Source organism: Pan paniscus, chromosome 15 (genome assembly GCF_029289425.2).
Source record: "Pan paniscus chromosome 15, NHGRI_mPanPan1-v2.0_pri, whole genome shotgun sequence".
NCBI classification, from domain to species: Eukaryota; Metazoa; Chordata; class Mammalia; order Primates; family Hominidae; genus Pan; species Pan paniscus.
This window is the reverse complement of record NC_073264.2, coordinates 32,488,850-32,508,016: the sequence shown is the minus strand read 5'-3', so window position 1 is coordinate 32,508,016 and position 19,167 is coordinate 32,488,850. Positions and strand designations below refer to the sequence as shown.

General features: G+C 39.5%; 1 protein-coding gene across 6 annotated transcripts in view; it reads left to right on the top strand.

Moving 5' to 3' along the window:
- HECTD1 (HECT domain E3 ubiquitin protein ligase 1) overlaps positions 1 to 19,167 on the top strand; it is a 106,031-nt gene that overhangs the window by 22,516 nt on the left and 64,348 nt on the right. For all 6 annotated transcript variants that reach the window (XM_055097451.2, XM_034937390.3, XM_055097449.2 and 3 more), the window contains exons 2-9: positions 5,159 to 5,393; positions 8,243 to 8,470; positions 9,573 to 9,854; positions 9,953 to 10,223; positions 11,258 to 11,334; positions 11,421 to 11,519; positions 13,913 to 14,027; positions 14,907 to 15,081. In XM_055097451.2, coding sequence (XP_054953426.1) covers positions 5,159 to 5,393; positions 8,243 to 8,470; positions 9,573 to 9,854; positions 9,953 to 10,223; positions 11,258 to 11,334; positions 11,421 to 11,519; positions 13,913 to 14,027; positions 14,907 to 15,081 — 1,482 coding nt within the window. The remainder of the gene's footprint in view (positions 1 to 5,158; positions 5,394 to 8,242; positions 8,471 to 9,572; positions 9,855 to 9,952; positions 10,224 to 11,257; positions 11,335 to 11,420; positions 11,520 to 13,912; positions 14,028 to 14,906; positions 15,082 to 19,167) is intronic.

The following is a 19,167-nucleotide window of genomic DNA, read 5'->3' as shown; positions in this document are numbered from 1 at the left end:
GAAAAAAACCTGTTATTTTTAAAACCTCACTTATGAGCAACTGAATTTATAACAGAATAAACTTTAGAGCAAATTTACCTGTTCTGTTAGGTAAGTATTGTTAGCATGAGAGGTATCCAAGTATATTAACTTTGAGTTAACTTTCAAAAATTTGTTACTCATGTAAACCTTTTTGCTAATACATTTCACATAAATACAGTATAATTATATTTATGTATATTTTAAATAAAATATAACAAATTCTATATAATTTATTTTTTTAATGTGTATGTTTTCACATACTGATTGCTAGAGGGTTACTGAATTTTACATCAAATTTCTTGCTTTATTTTTAGGAATCTGGGATTTTTTTTACCTTTTTTGTGTGTAAAGTAAATTTTAGTTAAGTTTTCGTATTAAAGAGATAATTTTCAAGAATTTGGCTGTATTTGCCGTAAATCAGTGGCTGTATTACAGGAAATACCATGTAAATGAAAGGAGTCTGCCTAATCCAGCTGATTTCCTTTTGCATTGGCAATTAATGTATTCATAATAGTAGCTTATAGTAATGTGAGTTTTTTTTTTTTTAAATTATTAATTTCTGAGACAGAGTTTCACTCTGTTGCCCAGGCTGGAGTGCAGTGTCTTGATCTTGGCTCACTGCAAGCTCTGCCTCCCGGGTTCATGCCATTCTTCTGCCTCAGCCTCTCAAGTAGCTGGGACTACAGGCGCACACCACCATGCTGGCTAATTTTTATATTCTTAGTAGAGATGAGACTTCACCATGTTGGCCAGGCTGGGCTCGAACTCCTTAGCTCAAGTGATCTGCCCGCCTCGGCCTCCCAAAGTGCTGGGATTACAGGCGTGAGCCATTGCGCCTGGCCAGTAATGTGAGTTTTTATTAGCAAAACTCACAGAAAGAAAAATCTCATCGTGTAACTAGCTTAATAGGAATATTGGCTGGACACAGTGGCTCATGCCTGTAATCCCAGCACTTTGGGAGGCTGAGGTGGACAGATTGCTTGAGCTCAGGAGTTCGAGACCAGCCTGGGCAACATGGCAAAACTGCATCTCTACAAAAAAATTTTTAAAAACTAGCTCAGCGTGTTGGCATACACCTGTGGTCCCAGCTACTTGGGAGGCTGAGGTGGGAGGAAGGTCGAGCCTAGAAGGTTGAGGCTGCAGTAAGCCATGATTACACCACTGCACTCCAGCCTGGGCGACAGAGCAAGACCCTGTCTGAAAAAAAAAAAAGGCTGGGCGCAGTGGCTCACGTCTGTAACCCCAGCACTTTGGGAGGCCTAGATGGGTAGATCATTTGAGGGCAGAAGTTCTAGATCAGCCTGGCCAACATGGTGAAACCCCATTCTCTACTAAAAATACAAAAATTAGCCGGGCATGTGTTAGGTGCCTGTAGTCCCAACTACTCAGGAGGCTGAGGCAGGAGAATTACTTGACCCCAGGAAGCGGAGGTTGCAGTGAGCCGAAATGGTGTCACTGCACTCCAGCCTGGGTGACAGAGCGAGACTGTCAAAAAAAAAAAAAAAGAAAAAGACATTCTTTGATTTTCCTTGAAACCTTGATATAAAAAAAAGTGCATTTTACGTATGTAGGAATATGCCCCGGATACCTTGTTACTGTTGAAAAAGTAACTCAACAGCTAAAAAAACAAATTGGTTTTTCTGTCCAATAGCCAAGGCACAACAGATATTTCTTAGGAACACAGTTGATCACAATTAAAATCTGAGACCCTATGAGGTTAGAGCTTTCTGGGTTTTGACCTTTTTGAAACTGGCTCTGTTTTTTTGTTGTTGTTGTTGTTGTTTTTTCTTTTGAGACAGGGTCTTGCTCTGTCACCCAGGCTGGAATGCACAGGTGCCATCATGGCTCACTGTAGCCTTGATCTCCTGGATTCACGTGAGCTTCCTGCCTCAGCCTCCCGAGTAGCTGGGACCACAGGTGCACACTACCAGCCTGGCTTGGTTTTTCATTTTTTGTAGAGATGAAGTCTCCTTGTGATGCCCAGGCTGTTCTTGAACTCCTGGACTCAAGCACTCAAGATGGGAGCATCTTGGCTTCCCTAAGTGATGGGATTACAGAGTGATCCACTGCACCCAGCCTAAACTGGCTCTTTAACTATACTTGTTCAGGAAATGCATCGCATTTTAGGGAACACAGCAGGAACTATTATTCCCCAAATTAGCAAATACTACATTCCCCCATGAAATGTATTAAGTTTATACTAAGCATTGCTCTTAAATTTTATTTTTTTTTGATGTACAGTTTTTACCCTGGGTAAGAAAAATGGATGAATAATTGTATTACTATAAAGCATATGGTAAATCTATTTTTGTCATTTGATACTTGGACTATCAACTTCATTTTATTCTTTATTCAAAAACTACTATTTTCTAAAGAAAACACATTACTCTTTTAGACTGTGTTTTTTCTTTAGTATTAACACTTTAACAGTCTCTTTTCATTTCTTGCATCTACTACATATGCATATATAGAGCATATGTAGTATGCTCTAACAAGGCTTAAGATTCTGATATGCTAGGCAGTTTTGTGACCTTACCTGAGGACTGCTGGACTAGCTCTTACAACCTAGCCTCAAGGCATTTAATTCCTGACTTAGAAATATTACAAATGACTATATGTCATAGGTTGCCAGTGTTGCTGGCTAATAAAAAACACCTCTGGCTGGGTGGAGTGGCTCATGCCTGTAATCCCAGCACTTTTGGAGGTTGAGGTGGGTAGATCACTTGAGGCCAGGAGTTCAATACCAGCCTGGCCAACATGGTGAAACCCCATCTCTAGTAAAAATACAAAAATTAGCTGGGTGTGGTGGCGTGTGCCTGTAATCCTAGCTACCCTGGAGGTTGAGGCACAAGAATTGCTTGAACATGGGAGACAGAGGCTGCAGTGAGCCAAGATTATGCCACTGCACTGGTCAACAGAACGAGACTATCAAAAAACAAACAAAAACCTGTGTTTAATCAATGATTACTCAGTCATTGCATGAAAGATGTCTTCTAAAATTTTTTTATTTTTATGTATTTTTTTAATAGTGAGTCTTGCCATGTTGCCAAGCTGATCTTGAACTGCCTCAGCCTCCCAAAGTGCTGAGACTGCAAGTGTGAGCCACCATACGGGCCCTAAAATTTTTTTAACAGTATTCTTTCTTCTGGACCCTTTAAGTTAAGAATCATCTAAGCGGATATTAAACCATAGAATTAGATATACATTCATACAGATTTTTTTTTTTTAAGACGGAGTTTTGCTCTTGTTGCCCAGGCAGTGGCATGATCTCAGCTCACTGCAACCTCCACCTCCCAGGTTCAAGCAATTCTCCTGCCTTAGCCTCCTGAGTAGCTGGGATTACAGGTGCTTGCCACTATACCCAGCTAATTATTTTGTATTTTTAGTAGAGACGGGATTTCATCATGTTGGCCAGGCTGGTCTTGAACTCCTGACCTCAGGTGATCCACCTGCCTCAGCCTCCCAAAGTGCAAGGATTACAGGCGTGAGTCACCGGGCCTGGCCTCATACAGATATTTCTTAAAGGCTACTAAAGGTATGGGAAGTACTCACTTGCATACACTAAGAATAGGAAGATAAATTATTCCATTAAAATGTTGAGGGTATTACCCTTTGTGTTGTCTGTAGCTGTAGTTTAGTCTGTCTAGAGAAACTAGAATAATGTATTTGATGTCACATAGCTGAGATTTCTACTAAATGTAAATTATGATCTTTTCATATTTTAAGTGTTGATAAAATATAGGGAGTATTAATGATATCTCAAAAATTCTGTTTTTGATGGAACTATCTTGGACAGGTTTGTGTAATAAGCATTAGACTGTTAAAGGGAGAGGATGGGGGCTAAAGTTTAGTTTAATATGCTAGGCACTGAGCTGTTTTTAATGTGTATGATTTCATTTAATCTTCATAACCATATAAAGTATTATTATTTATTTTATTTTGTTTTATTTTATTTTATTTCATGTATTTATTTTGAGATGTAGTCTTGCTCTGTCACCCAGGCTGGAGTGCAGTGGCGCAATATCAGCTCACTTCAACCTCCCTGTCCTGGGCTTGAGTGATTTTCCTGCCTCAGCCTCCCAAGTAGCTGGGACTACAGGCATGTGCCACCATGCCCAGCTAATTTTTGTATTTTTAGTAGAGACGGGGTTTTACTGTGTTGGCCAGTCTGTTCTTGAACTCCTGACCTCAAGTGATCTGCCTGCCTTGGCCTCCCAAAGTGCAAGGATTACAGGCATGAGCCACTGTGCCCGACCTAAAGTAGGTGTTATTTAGCTATTACTTATGCTTTATAAGTAAGGAAACAGACGCAGAAAAGTCACACAGTTGCTGTTCTTTTTTTCACCCCAGTCTTTTAGACCCCAAATCAATGCTTCTTTCTGAAAAATATGAATTGAGCAGTGTTCCTGGCCTTCTGGGATTTTAAGTGAATAAGGAAATAAAGTGATACATTAAACAGTGTATGTGCTGCTTTTATGAGGGTTAAGGAACATGAAAGTACCACTTAAGTATTTGGGAGCTTAAGGAGGGTTTCATAGAGCAGTTCATGTTTGAGGTGAGCGCTGAATTTTTTTTTTTTTTTTTTCTTTGAAACAGAGTTTGTTTTGCTCTCGTTGCCCAGGCTGGAGTACAGTGGCGTAATCTCGGCTCACTGCAACCTCCATCTCCCGGAAGTGATTCTCCTGCCTCAGCCTCCTGAGTAGCTGGGACTACAGGTGCCTGTCACCACGCCCGGCTGATTTTTTGCATTTTTAGTACAGATGGGGTTTCGCCATGTTGGGCAGGCTGGTCTTGAACTCCTGACCTCAGGTGATCTGCCCGCCTCGGCCTCCCAAAGTGCTGGGATTATAGGCATGGGCCACCATGCCTGGCCATTTTTTTTTTTTTAAACATGCTTTCAAGTTAATGCTGCTGTTTTAAACCATTTACACCTTGGTCTTCTCAGCAGCGATGAAATTAGCATGTGAGTATTGTTATGGAAGCAAAAACAATGTGAGAAATATTACCTAATAAACATTCAGACACAGTATTGAGCACAGTGTGTTACATTATAACTTTTTATTTTCTATTATTTTGTTAATATTTTGCTGTTAAGAATTTAATAACCCTAGATGTAATATGATTTCTTTCACTACAGATGTCCTCCTCGCACTTTCTTACCAGCCCTTTGCAAAATTTTTCTTGATGAAAGTGCTCCAGACAATGTATTAGAGGTGACAGCCCGTGCCATAACATACTACCTGGATGTATCTGCAGAATGTACCCGAAGGATTGTTGGGGTAGATGGAGCTATAAAAGCACTTTGTAATCGTTTGGTTGTAGTTGAACTTAACAACAGGACTAGCAGAGACTTAGCTGAACAGTGTGTAAAGGTAAGTATTACTTATTGGCTCATTACTTGTTTTTCTCAGACCTCTCAGGGATGAGTATTGGCTCATTTAAACATCACTTAGAGACTGAAAAATGTATTTACTAAAAAAAAAAAATTTCTAAAAAAAAAAAATTCTTCCTATCTTCAGTCTTACTTTATTGAGAGTAGTTGAGAACAGTGGAAATCACAACCCTTGTGGCACCAAAGGAGGTTCCATGGGGCTTGCGAAAAGAAATCTTATCTTAGAAGGAAAACTGTAGGTGATTGCTATGTTATGTGCTGCTTCAGTGCACTTCAGTTCCTGGTAGTCACTTAGAGATAGGTTATCCCTGTTCTTACCCAAATCATTTTGTATTATAATAGTAACAATCACCACAACAACAAACACCACCTGCCAGTGCTAGACATTATTCTAAGCACTTTAAGGTATTAACTCATTTAATCTTCACAGCAACCCTATATGGGATAGGTTGGTGCCAGGAATAGTAGTATTATTATTATTATTGTTTTTGAGACAGTTGCTGTGTCTCCCAGGCTGGGGTGTAGTGGCACGATGTTGACTCACTGCAACCTCCACCTCCCAGTTCCAGCGGTTCTCCTGCCTCAGTCTCCCAAGTAGCTGGGACTACAGGTGCCCACCACCACGCCCGGCTAATTTGTTTTGTATTTTTAGTAGAGATGGAGTTTCGCTGTGTTGGCCGGGCTGGTCCTGAACTCCTGACCTTGTGATCCCACTGCCTTGGCCTCCCAAAGTGCTCGGATTGTAGGTGTCAGCCACCACCCCCAGCCGAATATTATCATTTCTCTGTTACAGATGAAAAAAATTCAAGTATGCTGAGGTTAAGGAACATACTTGGGAGTAGTGAGCAGCAGAGTCAAGACTTGAAGTTTAGGAATTTGAAGATTAGGAAGTTTGGTTCTAGGGCCCAGGGATTTAACTATTTTGCTATATTCCCTGTAAAGTAAGCTGTTGTCTTTATGTAACTCTAAAAGCATTAGTACTAGATCCATACTTTATTGGAACTATTTGTGGTGAATACATTGAGATTTTACATGATTTTTTTTTTTTTTTTTTTTTTTTTGAGAGATAGTCTTGCTCTGTCTCCCAGGCTGGAGTGCAGTGGTGCAGTCTCAGCTCACTGCAACCTCTGCCTCCTGGGTTCAAGCGATTCTCCTGCCTTAGCCTCCTGAGTAGGTGGGACTACAGGCGCGTGCCACCATGCGCGGCTAATTTTTTGTATTTTTAGTAGAGATGGGGTTTCACCATGTTGGCCAGGCTGGTCTCGAACTCCTGACCTCAGGTGATCTACCTGCCTCGGCTTCCCAAAGTGCTGCTGGGATTACAGGCTTGAGTCACTGTGACTGGCCCCTGATTCTTTTTTCTTTTCTTGTTTTTTTTTTTTTTTTTTAATGATTTCTGCTTCATTCTTTTTATGATTTTTGCTGCTTTAGGTCAGCAGTTCTCAAATTTTTTGTCTCAGGATCCCCTTACAAGTCTTAAATAATTGAGGATACCCAAAGAGCTTTTGTTCATATAGGTTTTGTCTATTTATTTACCATATTAGATACTGAAACTGATAAATTTAAAGTATTTATTTATCTTAAAATAAATTAATTACATGTTATACATAACAGGTTAATGAAAAATAACCTTTTTAAATAAACAAAGTGAGAAGACTGGAATTGTTAGGCATTTTTGCAAGTCTCTTAAGAACACTCTGTTTTTACAGTAGACAGCTGGATCCTCCTGTCTGCTTTTGCATTCAGTCTTGTACAGTATCACATCATGCTTAGCTTCTGGAAAATGCTACCCTAGACTCATGAGAATGATAATGAAAAAGACAAATAGTGTTAGAGTATTATTATGAGCTTTTGCTAAATTACTTGTAGTTCTTTAGCTTGCCATACAGATGTCACTTTCTAAACCTGCACTGTCCAATATGGTAGCCAAATAAGTCTATTGAACACTTCAAATGTGGCCACTCCAAATAGAGATGCGTTATAAGTATAAAGTATACATGCATTTTTAAAGACTATACATAAAAGACTATAATATATATCAGTAATTTTCTATATTGATTTCATGTTGAAATGATGATGCCTGGATATATTGGGTTAAATAAAAAATATTATTATTATTATTATTTTTTGAGACAGAGTTTCACTCTTGTTGCCCAGGCTGGAGTGCAGTGGCGTGATCTCGGCTCACGACAACCTCCGCCTCCCAGGTTCAAATGATTCTCCTGCCTCAGCCTCCCGAGTAGCTGGGATTAGAGGCACGCGCCACCATGCCTGGCTAATTTGATATTTTTTAGTAGAGACAGGTCAGACTCCTGACCTCAAGTGATCCACCCGCCTCGGCCTCCCAACGTGTTGGGATTACAGGCGTGAGCCACCATGCGCAGCTGTTGTTATTATTTTTTGAGACAGAGTCTCACTCTTTTGCCCAGGATGGGAATGCAATGGGCGATCATGGCTCACTGCAGCCTCGACCTCCTGGGCTCAAGTGATCCTCTCACCTCAACCTCCTGAGTAGCTGGGACTATAGCACATGCCACTACCATGCCTGGCTAATTTTTTGTATGTTTTGTAGACATCAGGTTTTGCCGTGTTGCCCAGGTTAGTCTTGAACTTCTGGGCTCAAGCGAACTGCCAACCTTGGCCTCCCAAAGTGCTGGGATCACAGGTGTGAGCTACCACAGCCATCTAAAATGTATTATTAAAATTAATTTCATTTGTTTCACTTTTCTGTTTTTAATGTGTCACTAATAAATTTGGAGAGCGCATTGTTTCTGTGATTCTTGAAAATCAGGCTTGCATTCTTTCGTTACATTTGTTTTACTATTATAGGTATTAGAACTGATATGTACTCGTGAGTCAGGAGCAGTCTTTGAGGCTGGTGGTTTGAATTGTGTGCTTACCTTCATTCGTGACAGTGGACATCTAGTTCATAAAGACACCTTGCACTCTGCTATGGCTGTGGTATCAAGACTCTGTGGCAAAATGGAGCCTCAAGATTCTTCTTTAGAAATTTGTGTAGAATCTCTGTCTAGTTTATTAAAACATGAAGATCATCAGGTAAATAAGTTGCTGTTACATACTTCCATTTTCAGAAAGTGATTTTTTTAGTGTTCCCCTGTTTGTAATTATGATAGACTGTAATTTGTGCTTTTCACTTGATGAAATCGAGGTAATTCCATCCTCTTTCTCTAATTTTATCTCTGCATGTGGTAATCTCCATTTTGGGAATGAAACTTTTAAGATTATAAATGTGATATATGTTTATTCTTAAAATTTAAATATCACAAAAATATTTTTACAGCTGTACTTGTACTGAGTGTAATTTTGCTGACTTGGTGCAATTTTGTTGACCTGATTTTGTTGACTTAAGATAGATCTCATTTAAATAAGACGGTATTTTTTATTTTTATTATTTTTTTTTGAGATGGAGTCTTGATCTGTCACCCAGGGTGGAATGCAGTGGCATGATCTTGGCTCACTGGAACCTCTGCCTCCCGGGTTCAAGCGATTGTCCTGCCTCAGCCTCCCAAGTAGCTGGTACGACAGGTGCCCACCACCACGCCTGGTTAATTTTTGTATTTTTAGTAGAGACAGGGTTTCACCATATTGGCCAGGCTGTTCTTGAACTCCTGACCTTGTGATCTGTCTACCTCAGTCTCCCCAAGTGCTGGGATTACAGGCGTGAGCCACTGTGCCAGGCATAAGACAGTATTTATAATCTTATCTGTAAATCCTTATTGAATTAGCATACTTTAGAAAATAAAACTTGGCTTTTAATGACTTTTTATTGTTCAGATGTTATTTTCAGTTGATATCATAGATTATCAAGACAAAGGTACACATAATAATAGTTAATATTTTTGAGCTTTTATTATCCATCTAGATTCTTTATATATGTTACCTCATTTAAGCTAATACAATGAGATATAGGTACCATTAATATCTCCATTTTACAAATGAGGGAACTGAGGCCTTAAGCAGTTTAAGTAACTTCCTCGGATTACACAGTTAGCAGTATATGGAGCCACGATTCAATAGGCAGATCACATGCTTAATCACTTTGCTGCAGTTGCCTTTCTTATAGTGTCAGTATTGAAATGATCATTACTAACCCTTTTTAGGTGGATTTTATCTGTGGGCATTTTCTTCACATTGTTAGGTTTCAGATGGAGCTCTGCGATGCTTTGCATCACTGGCTGACCGATTTACCCGTCGTGGTGTTGACCCAGCTCCATTAGCCAAGCATGGATTAACTGAGGAGCTGTTATCTCGAATGGCTGCTGCTGGTGGTACTGTTTCAGGACCATCATCAGCATGCAAACCAGGTCGCAGCACCACAGGAGCTCCATCCACCACTGCAGATTCCAAATTGAGTAATCAGGTGTCAACAATTGTAAGTCTGCTCTCAACACTTTGCAGAGGCTCTCCGGTAGTAACACATGTAAGAATGTTTTTGAATCTTTGCTTTTTAATCTTCAGAAAAAGTGTTTTTGTATAATGCTAATATATTAAACTTATTTCTTCCCATTCTCTTTCTAGGATCTTCTGAGGTCGGAGCTTCCAGATTCAATTGAAAGTGCATTGCAGGGTGATGAAAGATGTGTGCTTGATACTATGCGTTTGGTTGACCTTCTCTTGGTGCTATTATTTGAAGGACGAAAAGCTTTGCCAAAGTCTAGTGCTGGATCTACAGGCAGAATCCCAGGACTCCGGAGATTAGATAGTTCTGGGGAGCGCTCACATCGGCAGCTTATAGATTGTATTCGAAGTAAAGATACCGATGCACTTATAGATGCAATTGACACAGGAGGTCAGAAAATATTTTTTTAAATATAAAAAGAAAGTTGTGAGATAACCATATAGGCAGTTTCTAGTTTTCGGACAGTACTCTTAGAAATCCAGATAACAAAGTGGCACCCCTTCGATATTCTCCCCTATCCCTGTGTATAATTGTGTAATTATCAGCTTGGTTCTTGGTGAAACCTGAATAAATGCTTGTTGAATGAGTAAAACTTCTATAAAGTTTGAAATTTCTGTTTTATTACCTGAAGGAGATCTTATAAATTCCAAGGTTTTCTCAAGATTGATAGGAACTGATGTGAATGAATTATAATAATGCAGATTTTTTTTGACTGCTACATGAGGTGATGAGCAAATATAATTCCTGAAAGATGCTTCTGGGTCATCAGATTTGTTCTTCTGTGTTCTTTGGATTATGGATGTGGATTAGCCTCTTTTAGCAACTACTACCTTATTTAGTTGTGTATTTAGTGTTTTCCTTTGTTATTTCATGTTTATTTTTAAGACTTAAAGCCTTGTGAATCTCCAGTGGTTTAAACATTTTCAGATGTTTTTTCTTTTTTTAGTGGGGGGACAGAGTCTCGCTCTGTTGTGCGGGCTGGAGTGCAGTGGTACAATCTCGGCTCACTGCGTCCTCTGCCTCCTGGGTTTGAGCGATTCTCCTGTCTCAGCCTCCCGAGTAGTTGGGATTACAGGCATGTGCCACCACACCCACCTAATTTTTGTGTTTTTAGTAGGGATGGGGTTTCACCATGTTGGCCATGCTGGTCTCAAACTCCTGACCTCCGCCCACCTCGGCCTCCCAGAGTGCTGGGATTACAGGCGTGAGCCACCGTGCCTGGACTTAAATACTTTTTCTTAGCTGATCTCAAGTTTGCTGATTATGTACTGCTCTATAGTTGACCTAAATATTTAAAACACTCTCTTGGCTCTTTATTTAGATGATGACTAATGACGATCTTAAAATGGTTCAGTCTTTAGAAAAGTTTAGTGTTTTATTGGCTTTAAAAATACATTTCTTTTTTTTTTCCTTCAAAATTTCAGCCTTTGAAGTAAATTTTATGGATGATGTAGGTCAGACTCTATTAAACTGGGCCTCTGCTTTTGGAACTCAGGAAATGGTAAGCTAATAAATAAAAGCTGGTATTTAAATTAAGGATAGAAATATTAATAAAAAGCAGCTTTATGATTCGTTATCATTTTACAGGTAGAATTTCTTTGTGAGAGAGGTGCAGATGTTAATAGAGGTCAAAGGTCATCATCATTACATTATGCTGCATGTTTTGGAAGACCTCAAGTAGCAAAGGTAAAGTTTAGGTTTTAAAATTACTAATTTTTAACATTTACATGGTTTAAAAATTAGAATGATATAAAACCTTTTATTTCCATGCCATCTCCATCCACTTCATTCCCCCTTACTCACTATAAGTGTTTTTAATTAGTTTTTTCTTTTTAGTGTTTCCTAATACAGATTCAATAAAAACAAATATATATATATGTGTTCCCTCCTTTTCTTATACACTCACCTGTACTTTGTTTTTTTTACTTAATAATATAAATTAGAGATCTCTCCCTGTTAGCATGTAGAGAACTTTTTTTATATCTGTATGCATATCCTGTACTACAAGTTTATTCAACTAGTCACCTAGTGTTGAACATGTGATTGTTTCCAATTTGTTACTCTTGGCAATGAATAACTTTGCCCATATTTTCTCTTGTTTGTATTCATCAATAAAATATTCCTTTTCTTTTTTTTTTGAGACAGGGTTTTGCTCTGTCACCCAGGCTGGAGTGCAGTGGCACAGTAGTGACTCACTGCAGCCTTGAATTCTGTGTTCAAACGATCTCGTGCCTCAGCCTCCCAAGTGGCTGGGATTATAGGCGTGTGCCATCATGCTTGGCTAGTTTTTGTACTTATAGTAGAGACAGGGTTTTGCCATGTTGGCCAGGCTAGTCTCAAACTCCTAGCCTCAAGTGATCCACCTGCATTGTCCTCCCAAAGTGCTGGGATTATAGGTGTGAGCCACTGCACCCAGCCAAATACTCTGTTTGTGGAAGAATCACTAGACTCAGACTAGCAAAGGACTTTGGGGAGTTATTTTTACAGTTAGAGAAATTGAGGTCCAAAGAGGTTAAATGAAAAGGTTTACATCAAATGTATGAACTAGGTGTCTGTAATCTGCCAATCGTGAAGTTATTTGGTATAGTACGAGGTTAGTCCACTCTGAAGTTGTGCATGCCTGGATTCGAGTCTCAGCTTATGCACAAAAAAGGCTATATGATCTTGGGCAATTTATTAAGTTTATCTATAAAATAAGTATGTATTCTTAGCAAGATTATTGTGAGAATTAGAAAAATATATTGTATAGATTTACTGTAGTAATCAGCATATTGCAGGTGCTCAAATGGTAGCTGCTATTATTGTCATCTTTACACTACAACAAAATTTTCAATAACAGGTTCATAGCTTTCTAGCCTGTGAAGGATGGTCTCTTCAAGCCTGAATTCTATTTGTTTCAATTGGTTAGTTTTTAGAGAGAATGATGCTTCTAAGGGTGACTAATACTGAGTGAGCAAAGAAGGTTTTAGAGTTTCCCTTTCAAGTACTTTTAAAGTCAGCTGTTAGCAAAAAAGTTTTTATTGAGCCATTGTGATTAAGTAGTCTGGGTATGAAATTATGAAAGGTTTAAGGTGTTAGTGGGTATAGAGGTGGATATATTGATGACTTTTTATTTTTGAAATAGGGTATTGCTCTGTCTCACAGGCTGGAGTGCAGTGGTACAATGATAGCTCATGTAACCTTGAATTCCTGGGCTCAAGTGATCCTCCTGCCTCAGCCTCCGGAGTCACTATAGAACTATAGGCGTGTGCCACCATACTGGCTAATTTTTATTTTTATTTTATTATTTATGTATTATTTGTAGAGGCGAGCTCTCACCATGTTGCCTAGGCTGATCTTGAACTCCTGGCCTCCAGTGATCCTCCGGTGTAGCCTCCCAAAGTGCTGGGATTATAGGCGTGAGCCACCACACCTGGTTGACTTTTTGGTCTAAAATTTAATTTGACTTAACTTGGTAATCGGCAGTATATAGGAGGCAATGTCGTTGATTGCCAGATCATAAATTAAACAGTACCTCTCTTTAAAGAAATTGGGAGGCAGAGTTTGATGGAGAAGGTGACATGTTAAGATGGAATATACTTAATTTGAGATGATGATAAATAACCAAGTACAATTAATTCATAAGTTTTTCAAGTTATGATAGGCTGCTTTGTATTGTTTTTTGAGATGGAGTTTCACTCTTGTTGACCAGGCCGGAGTGCAATGGTTCAAGCGATCTTGGCTCACTGTAACCTCTGCCTCCTGGGTTCAAGCGATTCTCCTGCCTCAGCCTCCCAAGTAGCTGGGATTACAGGCATGCGCCACCACACCCGGCTAATTTTGTATTTTTAGTAGAGACGGGGTTTCTCCATGTTGGTCAGGCTGGCCTTGAACTTCCGTCCTCAGGTGACCCACCCACCTCGGCCTCCCAGAGTGCTGAGATTACAGAATAGGCTGCTTTTAAGGTACTAAGTGCAAAGGCAGAGATATGGATTGCCACCTACTTGATTAAGTAATTCTGGAAAATCTTTAGTTTACATAGTTGGATGTCAAAGAAATAAAGTATTGTTATATTCAAATTAAATGCTTTTCTTCTCTAGACTCTGTTACGGCATGGTGCAAATCCAGATCTGAGAGATGAAGATGGGAAAACTCCATTAGATAAAGCTCGAGAAAGGGGCCATAGTGAAGTGGTAGCTATTCTTCAGTCTCCAGGTGAGAGCTACATTCTTTCTTTTGAAGCCATCTACTGTTATTTTTCAGCTTTCACTTCCATAGCTTTCTGTAGACACATTAACCTTATATAAATGAACTATTCCTGTGAAGTCAAATAATTATATATGTATATCCTTATATTTAATAAACCTTTAACAGCTTAATTTTCTATGTTCTTTGAGATTGTGACTGCCTGATTCCAGAATAACCAAAATCTAAAGTTCAAGGAATATGGGAATGTCAGATAAAGAATACTTTGGTATTGTTTAGATAGGTAGTTTGACCAAAAAAAATTTTTTTTTTTTTTTGAGGTGGAATCTTGCTCTGTCGCCCAGGCTGGAGTGCAATGGCGCTATCTCGGCTCACTGCAAGCTCCGCCTCCCGGGTTTACGCCATTCTTCTGCCTCAGCCTCCCTAGTAGCTGGGACTACAGGCACCCGCCACCGTGCCCAGCTAGTTTTTTTTGTATTTTTAGTAGAGACGGGGTTTCACCGTGTTAGCCAGAATGGTCTCAATCTCCTGACCTCGTGATCCACCCGCCTCGGCCTCCCAAAGTGCTGGGATTACAGGCGTGAGCCACCGCTCCCGGCTGACCAAAGTTTTAAGTTTTCAGAGGGTTGATGAATCCAGAAGCTCTGTGAAATAATTTTTGGAACGAAGTAGAGTATCCAAAATTATCTTCTTAATTTGTTATTGAGCTCATTGAAGTTACTAGTGCTCTTTAGTATTCTTATAAGCATCATTGAAACAATGTTCTAATTTCAGTGTATTTGTTAATTAGAGATAATTATTATTTGAAGTTGGATATATCTTAAGGTTTTTTTCCTTGAAAGCAAAAGTTTCCAAAAAAGTATTTCTTTAAAAAATATTTGTCTGTAGGTGATTGGATGTGTCCAGTTAATAAAGGAGATGATAAGAAAAAGAAAGATACAAACAAAGATGAAGAAGAATGTAATGAGCCCAAAGGAGATCCGGAAATGGCACCCATATACTTGAAAAGGTTATTGCCAGTGTTTGCACAAACATTTCAGCAAACTATGCTGCCTTCAATAAGGTAGTTATTCATACTATTTGATGTGTTAGTCAAATTACACCAATTATATGGTTTTATTTATCTCCCTTTTCCAGAAGTATTTGAGGTTTATTTTAATGTTAAAAAGGTGTGGTAAGAATAAAAATTAGATGAGAAGTGGGAAAGTCCTATCTTTTCTTCTGACGATCTGAACGAAGAGAAGTTTTAGAAAAGATTACTAGATTCTTAACAAATTTTAGGTAGCTCTCTGAATATTAAATCTCTGTTTGATAAGTATTGCAACCACTTATTGAGCTTTTTAGAAGCCTGTTGGTAGGGACAGTATGAGATGGCCACTGGAGGAGTTATACAGATAAATGAGATTTGGCTCTTGCTTACTCTTCCCCTTGCGGGCTAGTAAGGATGTATGTGGGTAAAACATAGAGTGGTAAATGGTAGATTAGGCACATATTCAGGGTTCTCTGGGAATATAGATAATTTAACAACTAATTGGGCTGGGCAGATTGGAGACAGTTTTATGCAGAGGTGAGATTTAAATTGTGGTTTAAAGGATACTTAGGAGTTTTCTAGGCAGACAGATTTGGAAGCATGGGTGAAGAACAGTATGTGCAAATGCATGAAGGTATGAATCCATCCATCAGGAACTCCTTGTGGCTCTCCCTCTACAGTGTATCCATAGCTTGCTATTTCTTTTCATCTTTTGCTAGTCAGTACTCTGATCCAAACTACCAAAGGGTTTGACCACTGCAGTAGCCTCCTTAATTAATCATTCTGCTTTTTCTCTCTTGCTCCTTTACAATGTTGGTACATATTAGGCTGAATTATATATGTAGATGTGTGCGTGTATATATATTTTTAATTAACTAATTTTTGAGACGGTATCGCTGTCACCTGGGCTGGAGTGCAGTGGCTGGATCACTGCAGCCTTGACTTCCTGGGCTCCAGTGATTCTCCCACCTTAGCCTCCCGAATAGCTGAGACTACAAGTATGCCACCATGACCAGATTGTACTTTTAGTGTAGATGGGGATGCACCACGTTGCCCAGGCTGGTCTCAAACTCCTGGGCTCAAGTGATCGCCCACCTCAGCCTCCCAAGTGCTGGGATTACAGACATGGGCCACTACACCTGACCATATTTATTTTTAGAGACAGGTCTTGCTCTGTCACCCAAGTTGGAGTGTAGTGGCACAATCATAGCTCACTGTAACCTTGAACTCCTGGGCTCCAGCGATCCCCCACCTCAGCCTCTCAAGTAGCTAGGACTACAGATGTATACCGCCTTGCCTGGCTAATTCTTAAATTTTTTGTAGAGACATGGTGTTGCTCTGTTGCCCAGGCTGGTCTTGAACTCCTAGCCTCAAGGGATTTTTCTGCTTTGGCCTCCCAAAGTGTTGGGATTGTAAGTGTGAGCTTCTGCATTGCGCCTGTCCTGAGAATTATATACATTTTTTTAAAAATTTTTTTTAGAGACAAAGTCTTGCTCTCTTGTCCAGGCTGGAGTGCAGTGGCACAATCACAGCTTACTGCATACTTGAACTCCTGGGCTCAAGGAATCCTCCCACCTCAGCCTGCTGAGTATCTAGGACTACAGGCGTGCACTACCACACCAGCTAATGTTTTCATTTTTTTGTGGAGATGAGGTCTGGCCATCTTGCCCAGGCTGGTCTTTAACTCCAGGGCTCAAGCAATCCTCTGGCCTCAGCTTCCTGAAGTGCTGGAATTACAGGCATGAGCTACCGCACTTGGCTTGAGAATTATATCTTTAAATCGTAATTATATCACACGACTTCCTAGTTTGAACCCTTCATAGCTTCTAATTGGCTTTAACTAAAACTCAGCTCCTTAACCCTTAGGCTTGCAAGTTCTTACATAATCCCAACCCAGCTCTCCAACAGAGTACTACCTAACATTTGGCCCATTACACTTACGCTAGCCTTCTTTCTGTTTGTGGAACCCTCCAAGTACATCCTTGCCTTAGGGCTTTTGTACTTGTTTGTCATCTGCTTGAAACTTTCTGTCCCTAGATCTTCTGAATGGGTGTTTGCTTCATACCATTCAGCTCTCAGTTCAAATGTTACATGCATTGAAGTCTGTCTCCCTGATTTAAATTTACCCCGTTACACTTTTTATATCAATAATGTTTTACTGACTTTACAAAGCTTATGCTATCTTGGCTGGGTGCGGTGGCTCACGCCTGTTATCCCAGCACTTTGGGAGGCCGAGGCAGGTGGATCACTTGAGGCCAGGAGTTTGAGACCAGCCTGGCTAACGTGGCGAAACCCTGTCTCTATGAAAAATAAAAAAATCAGCTGGGTATGGTAGCACTTGGCTGTAGTCCCAGCTACTCGGGAGGCTGAGTCAGGAGAATTGCTTGAACCCATGAGGCGGAGGTTGCAGTGAGCCAAGATTGCGCTACTGCATTCCAGCCTAGGCAACAGAGCAAGACTCCATCTAAAAAAAAAAAGGTTACACTCTCTGAAATACTGCTTTTTGGGGGGTTTTGTTTGTTTTATTGTCTTGTCTCTTTAAAGTAAGCACCACGAGAGCTGGTCTTATGTACTGCTATATTCCTACAAAGGCAAGGAGATATAGAATAGGGCCTGATCCTTAGGTCCTCAGTAGATATTTATTGAATGATTGAATGAGTGTGTTTTGTTAGCAGTTGCAAGTATTTCAATATTAATGGAGTACAGGATACATTTGGAAAGCTCCGAGAATAATGTTAAGAAAGTAGAGAGGAGCTTTTTATAACCTATGATGGCTTTTGTAGGCCATGTGAAAGAGCGTGGACTCTACCTCACATTTAAGAAGGATTATTAAAGACCTGTAAGGAAAATTTGACACATCTGGATTTCTGTTGATCAAGATCACTTTGACACCCTGGCAGAGAGAAGAACTGGAGGAAGGAGAGAATAGAAACAGACAAGTGTTGATTGAGATAGGAACTTCAGGGCAACTGGATTAGTGAGAACAAATTTAAGAGTTTGGCAGATGGGTTGTATAGGGATTGGTGACCAGTTAGATGGTGGATTGAAGGAAGAAAGGGTGAAAGATGACTGCAGGTTTTTGGCTGAGTAGGAATCTGATTTTGGTCATTTTCAGTTCAGGAGGTCTGTAGAGCAGGCAGTTTTATAAGATTCAAGTACCTCAAATACCAGTATTATGAGCTGACATTAAAATACAAGCAGTCTGCTTTAAATAGGAGAGAACTGGCCGCAAAATAATTCACTGTGAACATTTAATAGCTTGGTTTTTAATTCTTCCCCAAATAGCTACAGAGGTGTAGGTGTTAGTGGGGTCACTTTTTTTTTTTTTTTTAAATTACACAAGACTTGAATCATCTTAAATGAGCAAGTTCAGTTTTGAACAAGATAATTTGGTCTGAAAATTTTAGAGGACCATCTGTTATGCCAGTGCAAGAATCATTCTGGAGTAGAAGTGCTTCATGATAAGGCCATCAGAAAATTATAAAGTATGCTACCATATAACAGAGTTCCCTTATTGGATGGTTATTTTCTTTTATCATTTTAAATGTTTGGAGATATTAGTGTTAGAAAATTTGATGCTAAATTTTCCCAGGTAGTTATTAGCAGACACATTTAATTGTAGCTAGGAAAATAATATATGTCTTAGTTTAAGAACTCATACTCTGGAATCAACTCATTGCACTTTCCTATATGTTTGGCCATGGGCAAAGCACATAACCTCTTAATCAATTGGCTCGTCTCCAAGGTGAGGATAGTTATACTTAATCCTCTTTAGGAGTGAGAATAAAAATTAAATATGTGTGTAGCATAGTGTCTACAATGTTAGAGGTATTTGAAAAGTGATAGTTTATTTTTTGGAATTATTTAGCATTATTAAAAACAAGGGGGAGCACACGGTGGCGCGTTTCTGGTCCCAGCTACTTGGGAAGCTGAGGTAGTAGGATCGCTTGAGACCAGCTTAGGCAACATAATGTGACCCTGTCTCGAAAAAACAAGGTGGATTGGTTACAACCTGATATTTTACCAGTTTTTTTGAAGTTTTATCACATAAGTAAACATAACACTGATTCAGACAGTTAAAGGAGTGTTCATGTATATTGACATTAGCTATTACCTGTG